The sequence below is a fragment of the Penicillium crustosum genome (assembly GCF_028827405.1).
Source record: "Penicillium crustosum strain IBT 35664 chromosome Unknown utg000001l_segment0_segment0, whole genome shotgun sequence".
NCBI classification, from domain to species: Eukaryota; Fungi; Ascomycota; class Eurotiomycetes; order Eurotiales; family Aspergillaceae; genus Penicillium; species Penicillium crustosum.
Window position 1 is genome coordinate 7,822,190 of NW_026623122.1, and position 11,782 is coordinate 7,833,971.

Here is an 11,782-nt window from a genome sequence, read left to right on the forward strand (position 1 = left end):
GTTCGGGGTAATTCATATCCCCACCGAGGAGCCGAAAGGCCTCTTGTGATTGGATACACGGAGGGCAAGGAATTTGACCAGAATCCGTTTCAGCTAAGGACATCCGAGACATTCACACACGTACCACTCACTTCATATGATATGCTGACAAGGGAGATAAAAGTATCTCCCCGTCACGACAATAAATATCATGCCACAGCCATCTTTTCCCCCATGAATTGAGTCATTATTTTCACGGATCACATCCGGCGTGGAGAACACGACCTTTTCATCATGACAGATAATACATATCCAGATCAATTAGTCGAGAAAGAGGGTGCTACCGACGCTATGCATCAGGAGCACAAGGAGGGCGTCAAGGTTGAGACTGTTCAAGGCTCACTGGCTCTCGACATTGCCAGGCGGACGAACCCCCTAACCCCTGGAGCGTTCAGATGAGAAAGCTATATTTATTTTTGACTGTGGCATACCTTTGCTCGGCCGTAAACGGTACGACAAAGAAAATTGATACCCGATGAAAAATTTTCACTAACTAGTTCAGGATTTGATGGCTCCCTGATGGGTGCTCTGCTCCCCATACACCAGTTCCGTGAAACTTTTGGTTCCGGTTTGGTCGGTTCCAAAGCCTCCTTAATTCAGGGAATGTACACCATTGGAGGTGTCTCCGCGCTGCCGTTCGTCGGAGTGTTCCTAGATACTTGGGGCCGACGGTGCGGCATGTTTACTGGATCCTGTGCTGTTATCCTGGGTACAATTATCGGCGGTACTGCCAACCACATGGATCAATTGCTCGCCAGTAGATTCTTCCTTGGTACGTGTCTAACACCTTTGCCCCATTCTGGATGACATTGTTAACATCTCTCAGGGTGGGGATATTCCCTGGCCTCCGCTGCCGCACCCGCCTACGTCGTCGAGATGAGCCATCCTGCCTACCGTGATGTTCTGACCGGTTTATACAATTGCCAGTACTTCGTCGGCGCTATTGCCGCGGCTGGTGCTTGTCGTGGATGTCTGAGATTTGAGAGTTCGCTCGCGTGGCGCATCCCCATTTGGTGTCAGTTGATTTCATCCAGCATTGTGGTGTTGACTGTTTGGTTTATACCCGAATCACCTCGATGGCTCTACAGCCATGGACGCCGCGAGGAAGCCTGGGATGTTATCACCAAATATCACGGCGAGGGTGTCCGGGATAATGCCTATGTTCATCTACAGGTCCGGGAATACGAAGAGGCGATCAACCTGGAAGGTTCGGATAAGAACTCTTGGGACTTTAGAGGTCTCATTAACACAAAGGCCGCGAGATGGCGCCTCATGTGTGTGGCTATCGCATCTTTTATGAGTCAGTGGGCCCAGGCTGGTGTCACGACCTACTACATTGGTGGGCTTTTAGCCACAGCCGGTATCACTGATACAACGCGAGTGCTGGACGTCAATCTTGGCAACACAGTTCTTTCTGCTGGATTAGCCTATCTGGGAAGTTATTTGGGCCCAAAATTCCGACGCAGACCTATGATGATTGGCGCGTCTATTGCTTGCAGTGTACGTATAAACGTCCCGCGTGGTTCTTCTTTTTATCAATGTGCTACGCTAACGGCTCCACTATACAGATCTGCTTTGCTTGCTTCGCAGCCACAACCGGAGTGTACACAAAAACAGAGGATACAGGAGCCGCCACAGCTTCTATTGTGTTTATCTTCTTGATCGGCGCTTGTTTCAGCTTCGGCTGGACCCCATTGCAAGCCATGTACGCCGTCGAATGTCTTTCATACGAGACTCGTGCTAAGGGTATGGCGATGTACTCTGTCTTCACCAATATTGCCTTGCTGGTGAATCAGTTCGGAGTCGGCAATGCTATCGATGTTATTGGCTGGCACACTTATATCATCTTGGCCGGCTGGAATATCGTCCAGGGAGTGTTTATCTACTTCTTCGCTGTCGAAACGAACAATCGGACCCTCGAAGAACTCTCAGAGATCTTTGACGCGCCCAACCCTCGGAAGAAGAGTACGGAATCACGGCAGGTCTTGGTTTCAGAGACTGCGAACCAGGTGGTCGAAGTCAAGGGTGCATAGGTTATTCAACTCAGTCTGTGCCAGTGTTCTTTAATTGTCACGAATATTCTACCATGTTTGTTATGGAAATGCCCAATGTTTTGCTCATATTTGGAAATAGGACATGATTATATGGATGAGAGACTTGGGATAGGTGGATCGCTCTTTTCTTATGAAACTAATTGTTGATATTGCCGTGGTTTCTCTCGCCCTTATAAAGTAACAGAACGAAAATAGATATAAAATATTGTTAATAAGAGGCACCAAACTATCTACCTACATGTCCTATATAAAAAGTATCACTTCGACTATACAATCAATGCCTGGATCCATGACTTGGTCTCTGGATCAGAGATACTAGATCCCACATTCGGTAACGGTGTAGCCGTGTAGCCATTTACCCCATAAGCAGATACATACTCCATAAGGCAGAAACCCCAATTTATCAAAAAGTGGACCACCGTTGTCACCACTACAAGCGGAGGCACCGAGACTCAGTGCATCCGCCTGAATACACATCATGTTCTTTGTAATCGTGCTGTCATGACACCAGTCAGAACCGCATGTCGACCGGTTGACTGTAAGAATATTCGCTTGGTGTAAGGTAGTTCGCACGGTTTTATCGGATGAAGCAAGCCTGCAACTTGTACAGGAAGACCACTTGTCTCGGCTGGGGTGATTGCATCGCCAGGCAATGAAATTGCAATGACACCTTCACCCAGGGCATCATCGGTCAAGTGTAAAATAGCATAGTTGTGGTCGGAGGTACTAGAGCTGTAATTAACGCATTTGAAGATTTTTCGACATGCAGCAGTTTTCCACCAGTAGTATGGTCTGCGCTCCCAACACGGACGGTGAGAGATGCGGCGGTACTGCCCTCGACACAGTGCACGGCAGTGAGAATCATCTTTGGGCCCACGACGGTGCCAATGAATATCACGGAGTTTCCGAACTAGTTGTTACGGACGAGGACGGCGCTGAAAGGGCATTCGAGACTGGTGGCTTCAGTACCGTGAACTATGGCGGTGACGAGAGGGTTGAAAATAACCCAAAATTGGGGCAAGAAACATGAAGGAACGCATGTCGGAAAGTTGAAGGGAGCAGAACAAAAAGGGGAAAGGATTTATGGGATTTCAGGTATGTGCAGAGTCAAGGGCTGTCGATAGGGGTGTAGTTATCTATAGAATTCCTTAGATGGAACAACATTGAAGCTCAAGGCCCACTTCCAACATTCCCCACAATCACGACCAATTATGTACAATAGTTGGTGCCTTGGGTGTATAAATCCAAATAAGGAAGTTTCTTATCGCCGTTCTTCGGCAGGTTGACATCGAAGTCATCCATAAATAGTTTTACATACGAATGCATGTACTCTGTAGTAAAATGGCGGTTCGACATGTGTCGATCAACACTCCGACGATCCTCTGACGATCATCAGAGCACATGGGAGAACGGGATCTACCAAGGAATTTTCTCATGTGGGTCAAAAATTGATTGGCTCTAGTCACCTGCAGGACGAGGTTAATCTGAGACATGTGCTCTCATTACGTAGGCCTTTCGACCTTCGAAAAATTAATAGGCCTGCCGATCAGACTATGTACGAAGTCTAGATCATGGCGCGGTGCATGAAAAATGAACTAGTGGGTACGGAATGACCGAAGAGCCAAGGTTTCTAGTCCGTATTTCATTATGATAGAGCCAGATACGGATTATGGTACTCCGTGTATAGATATGTGTTACGATGCAGACAAGATTGGTATCATTTATGCGATAAATTATAAACATAGGAGGCAATGCGACAACAATCTCACGTATTTCCTGCAGGGGAATGAGAATTCAGGAAAGGCATTGACGCATCTTCATTCTGAGCATTGAGGTCAAAAATCTCAGGCCAGAGGTTGCTGTGGTCCCAACTCAAGTACTCCCACATGTACTGAGACGAAAGTGTCTCAAAGGATGTCGCAGTCCAATCTGAAACACGATCCCGAGCCACCTGTTGGCCGGTGTTAAAAACATTCGGAGGAGGGAAATTTTGGGGGTCGAGACTGTCTCCACTTGCATCAAGTGGCGCTGCCCTCGGAGCATGAAGATTACAATCCAGAATGCCCGAAATTACCTCAAGGGTGCGTCCCGCGGTGTGCCCGTAAGGTTTCATGCGGCCAAGGGTCAACATGGCCGTTTCAACCTGCGCCTTGCAGGTTTCGAAGGAAGCAGCGGAATCGTGGTCTGCGACGCCGGCGGACAGACAAATTAGTGGAACCATAGTAGCTTGGAATAACATCCAAACAGCGTTCCAGCCGATCATTTGATTTAATCGGGTTGTTGAGGAGATGTCTTGGATGGAAATCGCTGCGATTTCCTGGCATTTCTGGATAGCAGTGCGTTCTTCAACCCGGATAGCCATGAACGGAACTCGTCGCATTGCGTAGTTGAGTAGAGTTGGGCGATAAAGTAGCATGCGATGATTGTAGAATCGCCACCGCATCACGGTACGCACTGCATATAGTGATTCGGGACATGGTTCGTAATCTTTAAGGACTGGTGGCAGATCATGCCACCACCGAACAAGCTGCGAGTCCAGATCGAACATCTCCTTGTGTGACAGGGTTGGTAGCGCAGCTAATGACTCTTGAATCTTTAACGCAATTTTCACAAATTGGACATTTTCCGTCAAGGGGAGGACCTCGAAATATGATTCCTGTCAAGAGTCAATTTAAGAAGAGAACCTGGAATGAACCACCCCAGGGGAAAAGAAATTAGGGTCAGGGGATGTGCACCTTGTCAAGTCGACTAGGCAAGTTGACTGTGATGCTCGGGCCAAAGTAATCCATACTTGGCCGGCCGAGCGTTTCGTGGCCCCAGGTCTCCAAACAGCAAAGTGACCACCAGACGCGACGTTTAAATTCCTGGATTCCGGACTTCTTAGGATCGAGTATCGAATGAATATCCGAAGGTTCCCGCTGCAGGCCTAATGTAACCGCCATCCGCAGTGACGCGCCCATGAGGGAGTATGCGAGATTCGGCTGGCTGGTATAGTGACAGTACCAGCCACCCATGAGTCCTAGAGCCTGAACGACTTCAAGGCTTGGATTCCCGAGTGAACGTAGATTTAGGTGATTCATTGAACGCTCAAAGTACACATGATGGGTATTGTTATCTGCGCCTGCGGCTGTAATATTTCCCAACGCGAGAACTATGTTGAGTAGTGCAAGCCATCGATCATCCTTCCGACGGCCAAGTAAGTAAGTTGTGCGAAAGGCTTCCTCGTCTATGAGTGGCGCAAAGGGCTGGAAGTTGATAAAGTATGCATCTAGCATTTGATGCTCCGTGGGTGGGGGGTCAGGTTGAGCCGTCGCTTGCGACCGGGGTAGCGAGTTGGTTGGCTGTGGTCCTTGGTCTTTACATAAGGACTGAGCAAAATATGAGTTAACTGCTGGATGAAGCCATGCAATAACCTTCAATGCGGCCTGAATAGACGAAACGCCTAGATAGGATGTTGGGTGCCGAGCCGAGAGTGATAAGGCGTTGACGTCGTCTGAGATATGTCCGACTGATTCCGAGGTACTGGGGCAGTGAATTTCATCAAGTTGCTCTGCGGGTATTGTATGTAGTGACTCCAGACCAGGCATTTCTCCCGACATTGCAGAGTCGTGAGTGTCGAGGGACGCGGCCGCAATCGACGAGTCTTGGTGCTGAGAATATTGGGACCCGCCGCCTGCGGTCATCAAATCTAACAATTTGTCCCTAGAAAAATGGGCGATGTTCTCAGGGGCCGTGTCCGGAAAAAGCCTTTCAAGTGTGCTTTTGTAGTCGGGCGAGGGTATTGTCAATTTCTCCGACTGGCTAATTTGATCAGTTTTGTCGTCCAACCTCGTGGGTTTTATGTATTCAATTTTCTTGTTTACCTTTGCGAGGCTCGGGGTCCTGTGTAGCCACACAGCTCCGGCTTCTTGTACCATCGACAGGCTTCACAGGGCTTCTCGCCATCGCATTTAATTTTGCGACGACGACACGAAGTGCAGGCTCGCGGTGTGGATCCTCGCCGACTCAGTCGTTCACTCCGCCTTTTATGCTTGGGGTTCCGCAAACCCTCTTCGCCGTCCTGAGCCTTGAACGCGATAAACATGATATAAAATGTACACTGTACAATGTACAATGTACAATCAGATGCGGGGTAAGAATTCGACGTGCCTGAAAAAAAGATGGATGCAAAAGATAAAAGAGGACATGTGGGGAGGGATAGAAAGGGTCTAGTCCGCGGGTTTTCTCGGCCCCCGTTTTGTCAAAACCATCGTTGGATCCCATGGAATATGCAGGTGAGAACCTTGGAACAGCCAATGCGGGGGATTCGGCTTGTCTAAGGGGTAGCTTCAATGTGTTTTTTACAACGGTACAGTGTACTCCGTACTCCATATACATAATGTTAACTATTCATAGGTGATTCACAGGTGATGCCCACTCAACTCACTGATCATCTCACGACTATCCAATGAATACCCATGTGTCATCCGCCCCCTATTTCCACTTTTTACAATTCATCTGTAACAACTTCGAGGTATAAAATATAACACCGGGATTTCTCCGACAGTCCCAAGGTTTGTTCAGGCGTGTCCACCTGTCCGTTTGGGATTTGAGACACGGAGACTAAGCCTATTTTGGTAAGAAACAGGCGGAGCTCGTGACTTCGCTTACAACTTTGTATAATCCTATAATCCTATAATCCTATATCGATAATTCAGGTAGGCCTGGTTTCACGTGCTCGGTGGCATGTTTCTGCTCTTGCTTACTTCCTACAACTATGGCCTGATCAGAGGATATGGAAGAAGGATAGACGCACAATCGCCTATGGCGTTGACTATCAAAGCTTTGCTTATATTAGAGAGCAGTTCTCAATCTGTAACTTCTTTGAATGGTCACCCCAGATCTGCACGTACTAGGATAGAGCTCAGATTCCCCAGATTGAACCAATCCCGCAACTCCACTTGCCCCGGATCAGAATTTCTTGGAAGGATTCCAAGCTTCCTGATTCGCCTTGGAAAGTTGCACTAATGCTAAAGCATGCTCGGGGAAACCCGTGAGGGGCGGAGACAAACTATGAGCATTGGACGCCGGGTTTCCCCACCCCTCCGGCATTTCAAGGTTGGTACATATGTCCGAACCAAGAGCGTTACCTAGAACGAAAGCAATAAACGAGATGGTATCCCCAGGATAATGTGTACCTTGAAAGCGGGGCCAAATACATTGTTTCTCGTCTGATAACCCCGTGCCAATCGGTGAATAGTTAGCGCCTTCGGGTATTTTTGCCCTGATTCTTTCACCATCGACCTGGTCCAAAGTAAAGCAGGTGCCATTTGCATGTGGAGCATTCTCGAGGAATGAAACGGTGGGAATGCTGAGCTTGGAACTAATTGCCGGGCACTATGTGGGTTCTCCTTTACCACGTTGTATGAATGTCGAAATAGTGTTGGAGTTTCCAATTCACACGATTGGGTATCATGTTCCTAGTAGACACTGTCGTACTTCTGGCTGTTGGATGGTAGTAAATATTTGTTTGCAGAACGAAAAGAAAAAGAAAAAGAAAAAGAAAAAGAAACAAAGGTCATATCTGGGGAAAATGTTCTAGTATATTCTTATTCTTTTTTAAAGACATGCCCTGGTTGAACAGTCAGAAGCCGGTCTCTATAGTACCTGATAATGATGGAAAAAATAGTACAAAAAGTAAATATGCAACAACATACAGCCAAACGTATGGCGGTGGTTACCCGGAACACGAACACATCGTGTTCGCTGAACTGGTGTTTCCTTCTGCCATTCGCCTAACCTGGTGAATGTGTCCTCACCCGGACTGCGCAACTTTACCCTTGACCCACGCCTCTAGGCCACCTTCCGCAATGATCTCCTGTACATTCGCTGGCAGCTCGCCAACCTGCTCGGTCCAGCTCTCTCCTGTCTCACCCTCCTTCACCTCAACAACAGAACGCTTCACGTCCCACGTCAAAGTCCAGCCTGTACGGCGCGTCAGCTGGCGGGACTTGACATCACCAGAGGATGGCTGAGCAAAGGTAGCACGCAGACGCTCAATAAGTCTCGGGACTTCAAGGCCCATGAGCGCGTTGTTGATACTGTTTCGGGAGAAAATGTTGCCGAAACTGCCAGCGACGACCAGGGGAATCTGCTTAGCCAGAATTGCAGTCGCGGCCTGTTCTCTTGAGGATCCGCAACCGAAGTTGAAGCCGGCAACGAGGATGTCATTTGGCTTGGCGATGCCCTTGAACTCAGGATCGTAGTTTGACATGCAGGCGGCCGCCATATCATCCTTCGAGACGTTGTCTTGGTATGTCAATTTACCGGGGTATATGCTATCAGTGTCGAGATTGTCGGCATCGAGGAAGACGATCTCGCCGCTGATACGTTCGGGGAAGCCGGGCAGAATCTCGGTGGCGGGTTTGGCCTCGTCTCCGGCGGACTCAACCCGGTCAATCAGAGACTCCATCTGTTGGAGAATGTTGGAGAGCTCATTCTCGGTGGTGGGTTCGAGACCAGTGCCGAATCCGTGTTCCACACCAGACCAGTTCTCTGGCACTTGGTAGGCGCCGGGGCCAGAGATAACACCGCTCAGAGCGCTAGCAGCCACGACTTCGGGACTTGCCAGGTATGCCAGGGCGTCTCTGGAGCCCATACGTCCCTTGAAGTTACGGTTACTGGCACTGATTCCAACCTCACCGGGCTCCAGGAGACCTGTTCCGAGACCAATGCAAGGCCCGCATCCAGCGGGAAGCGGCTGGGCACCAGCATCGAGGAGAGCCTGCCAGTCGCCGGTGGATTCGGCGGCCTCTTGTTCGGGCACGGAAGCAGCCGCGATATAGAGTTTGACACCGTCGGCAATCTTGGGGGTTGTGTCAGGGTTGGCCTTGGCGGCGTCTTTGAAGACCTTAGCGGCGGCCGCGAGGTCGGAGGCACGCGAGTTGGTGCAGGAAACGATATATGCGCGGTTGACTTTGATGTCCTGTTGGACGAGCTCGTTGAGTGGTGTCGCGATCTTCACTGAATTAGGACCTGAGACGTAAGGCGAAAGAGTAGAAAGGTTGAGGTAGAGTTGCTTGGCGTACTGAGCATCGGGGTCAGCTGTGAGGGGGTTGGCGAACAACTCATCGATTCTTTCGTGTGTGATACGCTTCCGGGTAGTGCGGTCGTCAGACATCGCAGCCTCCGTAGCCTTGTATCGCAACCAGCGCTTCAATGTGCGGTCAATTGGGAACAGACCCGTGAGCGCGCCCCACTCAGTAGTCATGTTGGCAATTGTCAGACGGCTATCCACAAGCAGACTTTCCATAGTCTCTTCAGAGCCGGTGAACTCAATTGCATGGTTCAGCACGTCACTGTTGAAGAGACCACACAACGCGACAATCACATCCTTACCTGTCACGCCTACTGGTAGCGTTCCGGTGAACGTTACCCGCGCAACAGGAGGAATCTGCCACCATGTCCGCGACGTGGCCCAAATACTAGCGGCGTCGGTCCGCACGACAGCAGTTCCAAGGCAACCAACACCACCGTAGTGGTTACTGTGGCTGTCTGAGGCTACCGCCATGGTACCCGGCCAAGCATATCCTTCTTCCACCATAACCTGGTGCCCAATACCCCGGCCCGCAGGATAGAAGTCGATACCATGCTGTCCAGCAAAAGTCTCGATCTGCTCGTATTTCTTAAGGTTCGCTGCGCTGGTGTTTTGAACGTCGTGGTCGAGGGTCATGACGATCTGCTCTGGGCGATGGACCTTCGTGGCTCCCATGGACATGAACTTGAGAGCGACGGGCCACGAGTTGTCGTGGGTCATGCAATACCCGGGAGCGAGACTGATGTAGTCGCCGCTCCGAACGAGCTTGCCTTCAGGGAGACCAACGGCATAACGTTGTACAATCTTCTCCGTCAATGTTTGTGGCGTGCGCTTCTGGGATGGAGTCTCAGAGAGAGGAATTGAGGCATTTTCGTGCTGTGAGTGGAAGCCTTCGACCCGAGCGGAGGCTGTCGTGCTCAGGGAGCGAGAAGAGAGGGAGCTCGAGGCTGATCGCAAGGGATGATGAATTGTCCTGCTTGGGACGCCGAAGCTCGGAGTCCACCGAGGCCGAACCTGGGGGAGTCAGATACAATTGGGTGCTCATGAGAGAAAGGTGTACTCACTGGCCTGCACATCATGGCGGCCGGAGGCCTAGCCACGCGCTTCAACAACATCGAACACGGAGACATTGGTGAGTGACTCTTAAGCAAACTTTTCCTTGATGCCGACCTCGGGAGTTGGCCAGGAACGCAATCACGTGATCTCGAGTTCCGGGGGTCGGCCTCTTGTGGCAAGAGTATTTCAAAGCAACCCCGGAAATGCCAAATCACGTGGTATGAAAATTAATCTCCATCTTTTTCTAGAGAGACTGTACAACATACATCATACGACCCAGGCAATGGACGAACTAGTGGTTTAAACCGACGACTTGAGATTTGTGCGACTAAACATTCGCCCTGTTTCCCCTATGCGGCAGACCAGGACAGTGGGGACTTACTCTACGACCTGAACCCATCGGTCAAGGTCCTGAATCCTAGATGCAGATCCAGGTACACAATATATACCATAGTCAATCAGTCGAGAACAATACCAGCAAGCGTATATATCTTTTTTGGAAAATCAACGAAAGAAGAAGTGGGAGGAGAGTCAGGAGGAGAGGCAGAGCTACACTAGCCAAACTAATAGGAAATATATATATTGGTGTTTGATTTGAGGTAAAATGCGGCATCTTCTATAAATTCGGCTAGTTCCCGAGCCAACTTTGGAGGGACTTTTCAAGAATGGCTATGTTTGTTGAAGCCTCAAGAAAAGGTCTACTACTAGCATGATATAAGAAGATGGCCTTGGGGAAGTAGAATTGTTCCGAGGGTATTTTACAGAGGGAGATGGTAGAATTGGTTGACCAATGAAACGTGATTACACTATTTCTTGGCATATGCACGTCTCCGGTTAGTGTGACATGCAAATTTGCCCGATTAGATCTGTATTACGTTTCCCGGGGTGTCCTTTTAGGCAGAATCAATATGAATGAGGGAGTGCGGAGTACCTAGGTAGGGCTGTGAAGGCTGTGAACTGATTAACTTGGTACTTATCAGGACCGTTCCAGGGTTATCTCCCAGGTTACGTAACATATCGGATTTGGCCCCATCTTCCCCAAGTTTCGAAGCTGGGAAGAGCTAGCGAGAACACGAGATAAGGACAATGTGATCAAACCTGCCAAGAGTAGAATCTCTAGAATCAAAGAATAAAGATACGGGTTACTTTGTACATTTGTAGTTTAGGGCAAGCAAAATCAGTTGAGATGTAATCTTGGCCGAGGGGAACGTGCACGGTCAGTCCTCGGACTCACCGAACCTAAGCCGATGGGAATAACTAAGTTAGGAGGCATAACCAGGGGACGTTCTAGGACCGTTTAGGTATTATGATCCAGTAGAATCCCAAGATACAAAAGAAGATCCCCGGCTCGTGTCCGGATGCGGGTTAAGTCACAGCCCGTGCGGGGGCGACAAAAGGTATTCCAAGCCAATCAACCTTGGAATTGATTCAAATGAAACCAAAACCGACCAAAACTGACCAGAACTGACCATAACTGACCAACTAAACTGCGTCATAATGGGCTTGGTATGGCTTTTTGATGGCTTGAATGGCTTACATGGGCTTACATGGGGGCTTA

At 49.4% G+C, this 11,782-nt stretch overlaps 4 protein-coding genes across 4 annotated transcripts; 2 read left to right on the plus strand and 2 right to left on the minus strand.

Moving 5' to 3' along the window:
- Positions 1-273: 273 nt before the first annotated feature.
- N7487_002943 (uncharacterized protein) lies at positions 274-2,072 on the plus strand (the record flags this gene model as incomplete). The annotated part of the gene is made up of 4 exons (XM_056870690.1): positions 274-428; positions 537-811; positions 866-1,539; positions 1,608-2,072. The coding sequence occupies 4 exons, from the start codon at positions 274-276 to the stop codon at positions 2,070-2,072; spliced, it is 1,569 nt and encodes a 522-aa protein (XP_056735474.1).
- A 784-nt stretch (positions 2,073-2,856) lies between these two features.
- N7487_002944 (uncharacterized protein) lies at positions 2,857-3,123 on the plus strand (the record flags this gene model as incomplete). The annotated part of the gene is made up of 1 exon (XM_056870691.1): positions 2,857-3,123. The coding sequence occupies one exon, from the start codon at positions 2,857-2,859 to the stop codon at positions 3,121-3,123; it is 267 nt and encodes an 88-aa protein (XP_056735475.1).
- Positions 3,124-3,858: 735 nt separating this feature from the next.
- Positions 3,859-6,177, minus strand: N7487_002945 (Zn(II)2Cys6 transcription factor; the record flags this gene model as incomplete). Its single annotated transcript, XM_056870692.1, has 3 exons — positions 3,859-4,749; positions 4,829-5,894; positions 5,957-6,177. 3 exons carry the CDS (start codon positions 6,175-6,177, stop codon positions 3,859-3,861), a joined length of 2,178 nt encoding a protein of 725 aa, XP_056735476.1.
- A 1,710-nt stretch (positions 6,178-7,887) lies between these two features.
- lysF (homoaconitase LysF) lies at positions 7,888-10,298 on the minus strand (the record flags this gene model as incomplete). Its single annotated transcript, XM_056870693.1, has 2 exons — positions 7,888-10,182; positions 10,233-10,298. The coding sequence occupies 2 exons, from the start codon at positions 10,296-10,298 to the stop codon at positions 7,888-7,890; spliced, it is 2,361 nt and encodes a 786-aa protein (XP_056735477.1).
- Positions 10,299-11,782: the final 1,484 nt, after the last annotated feature.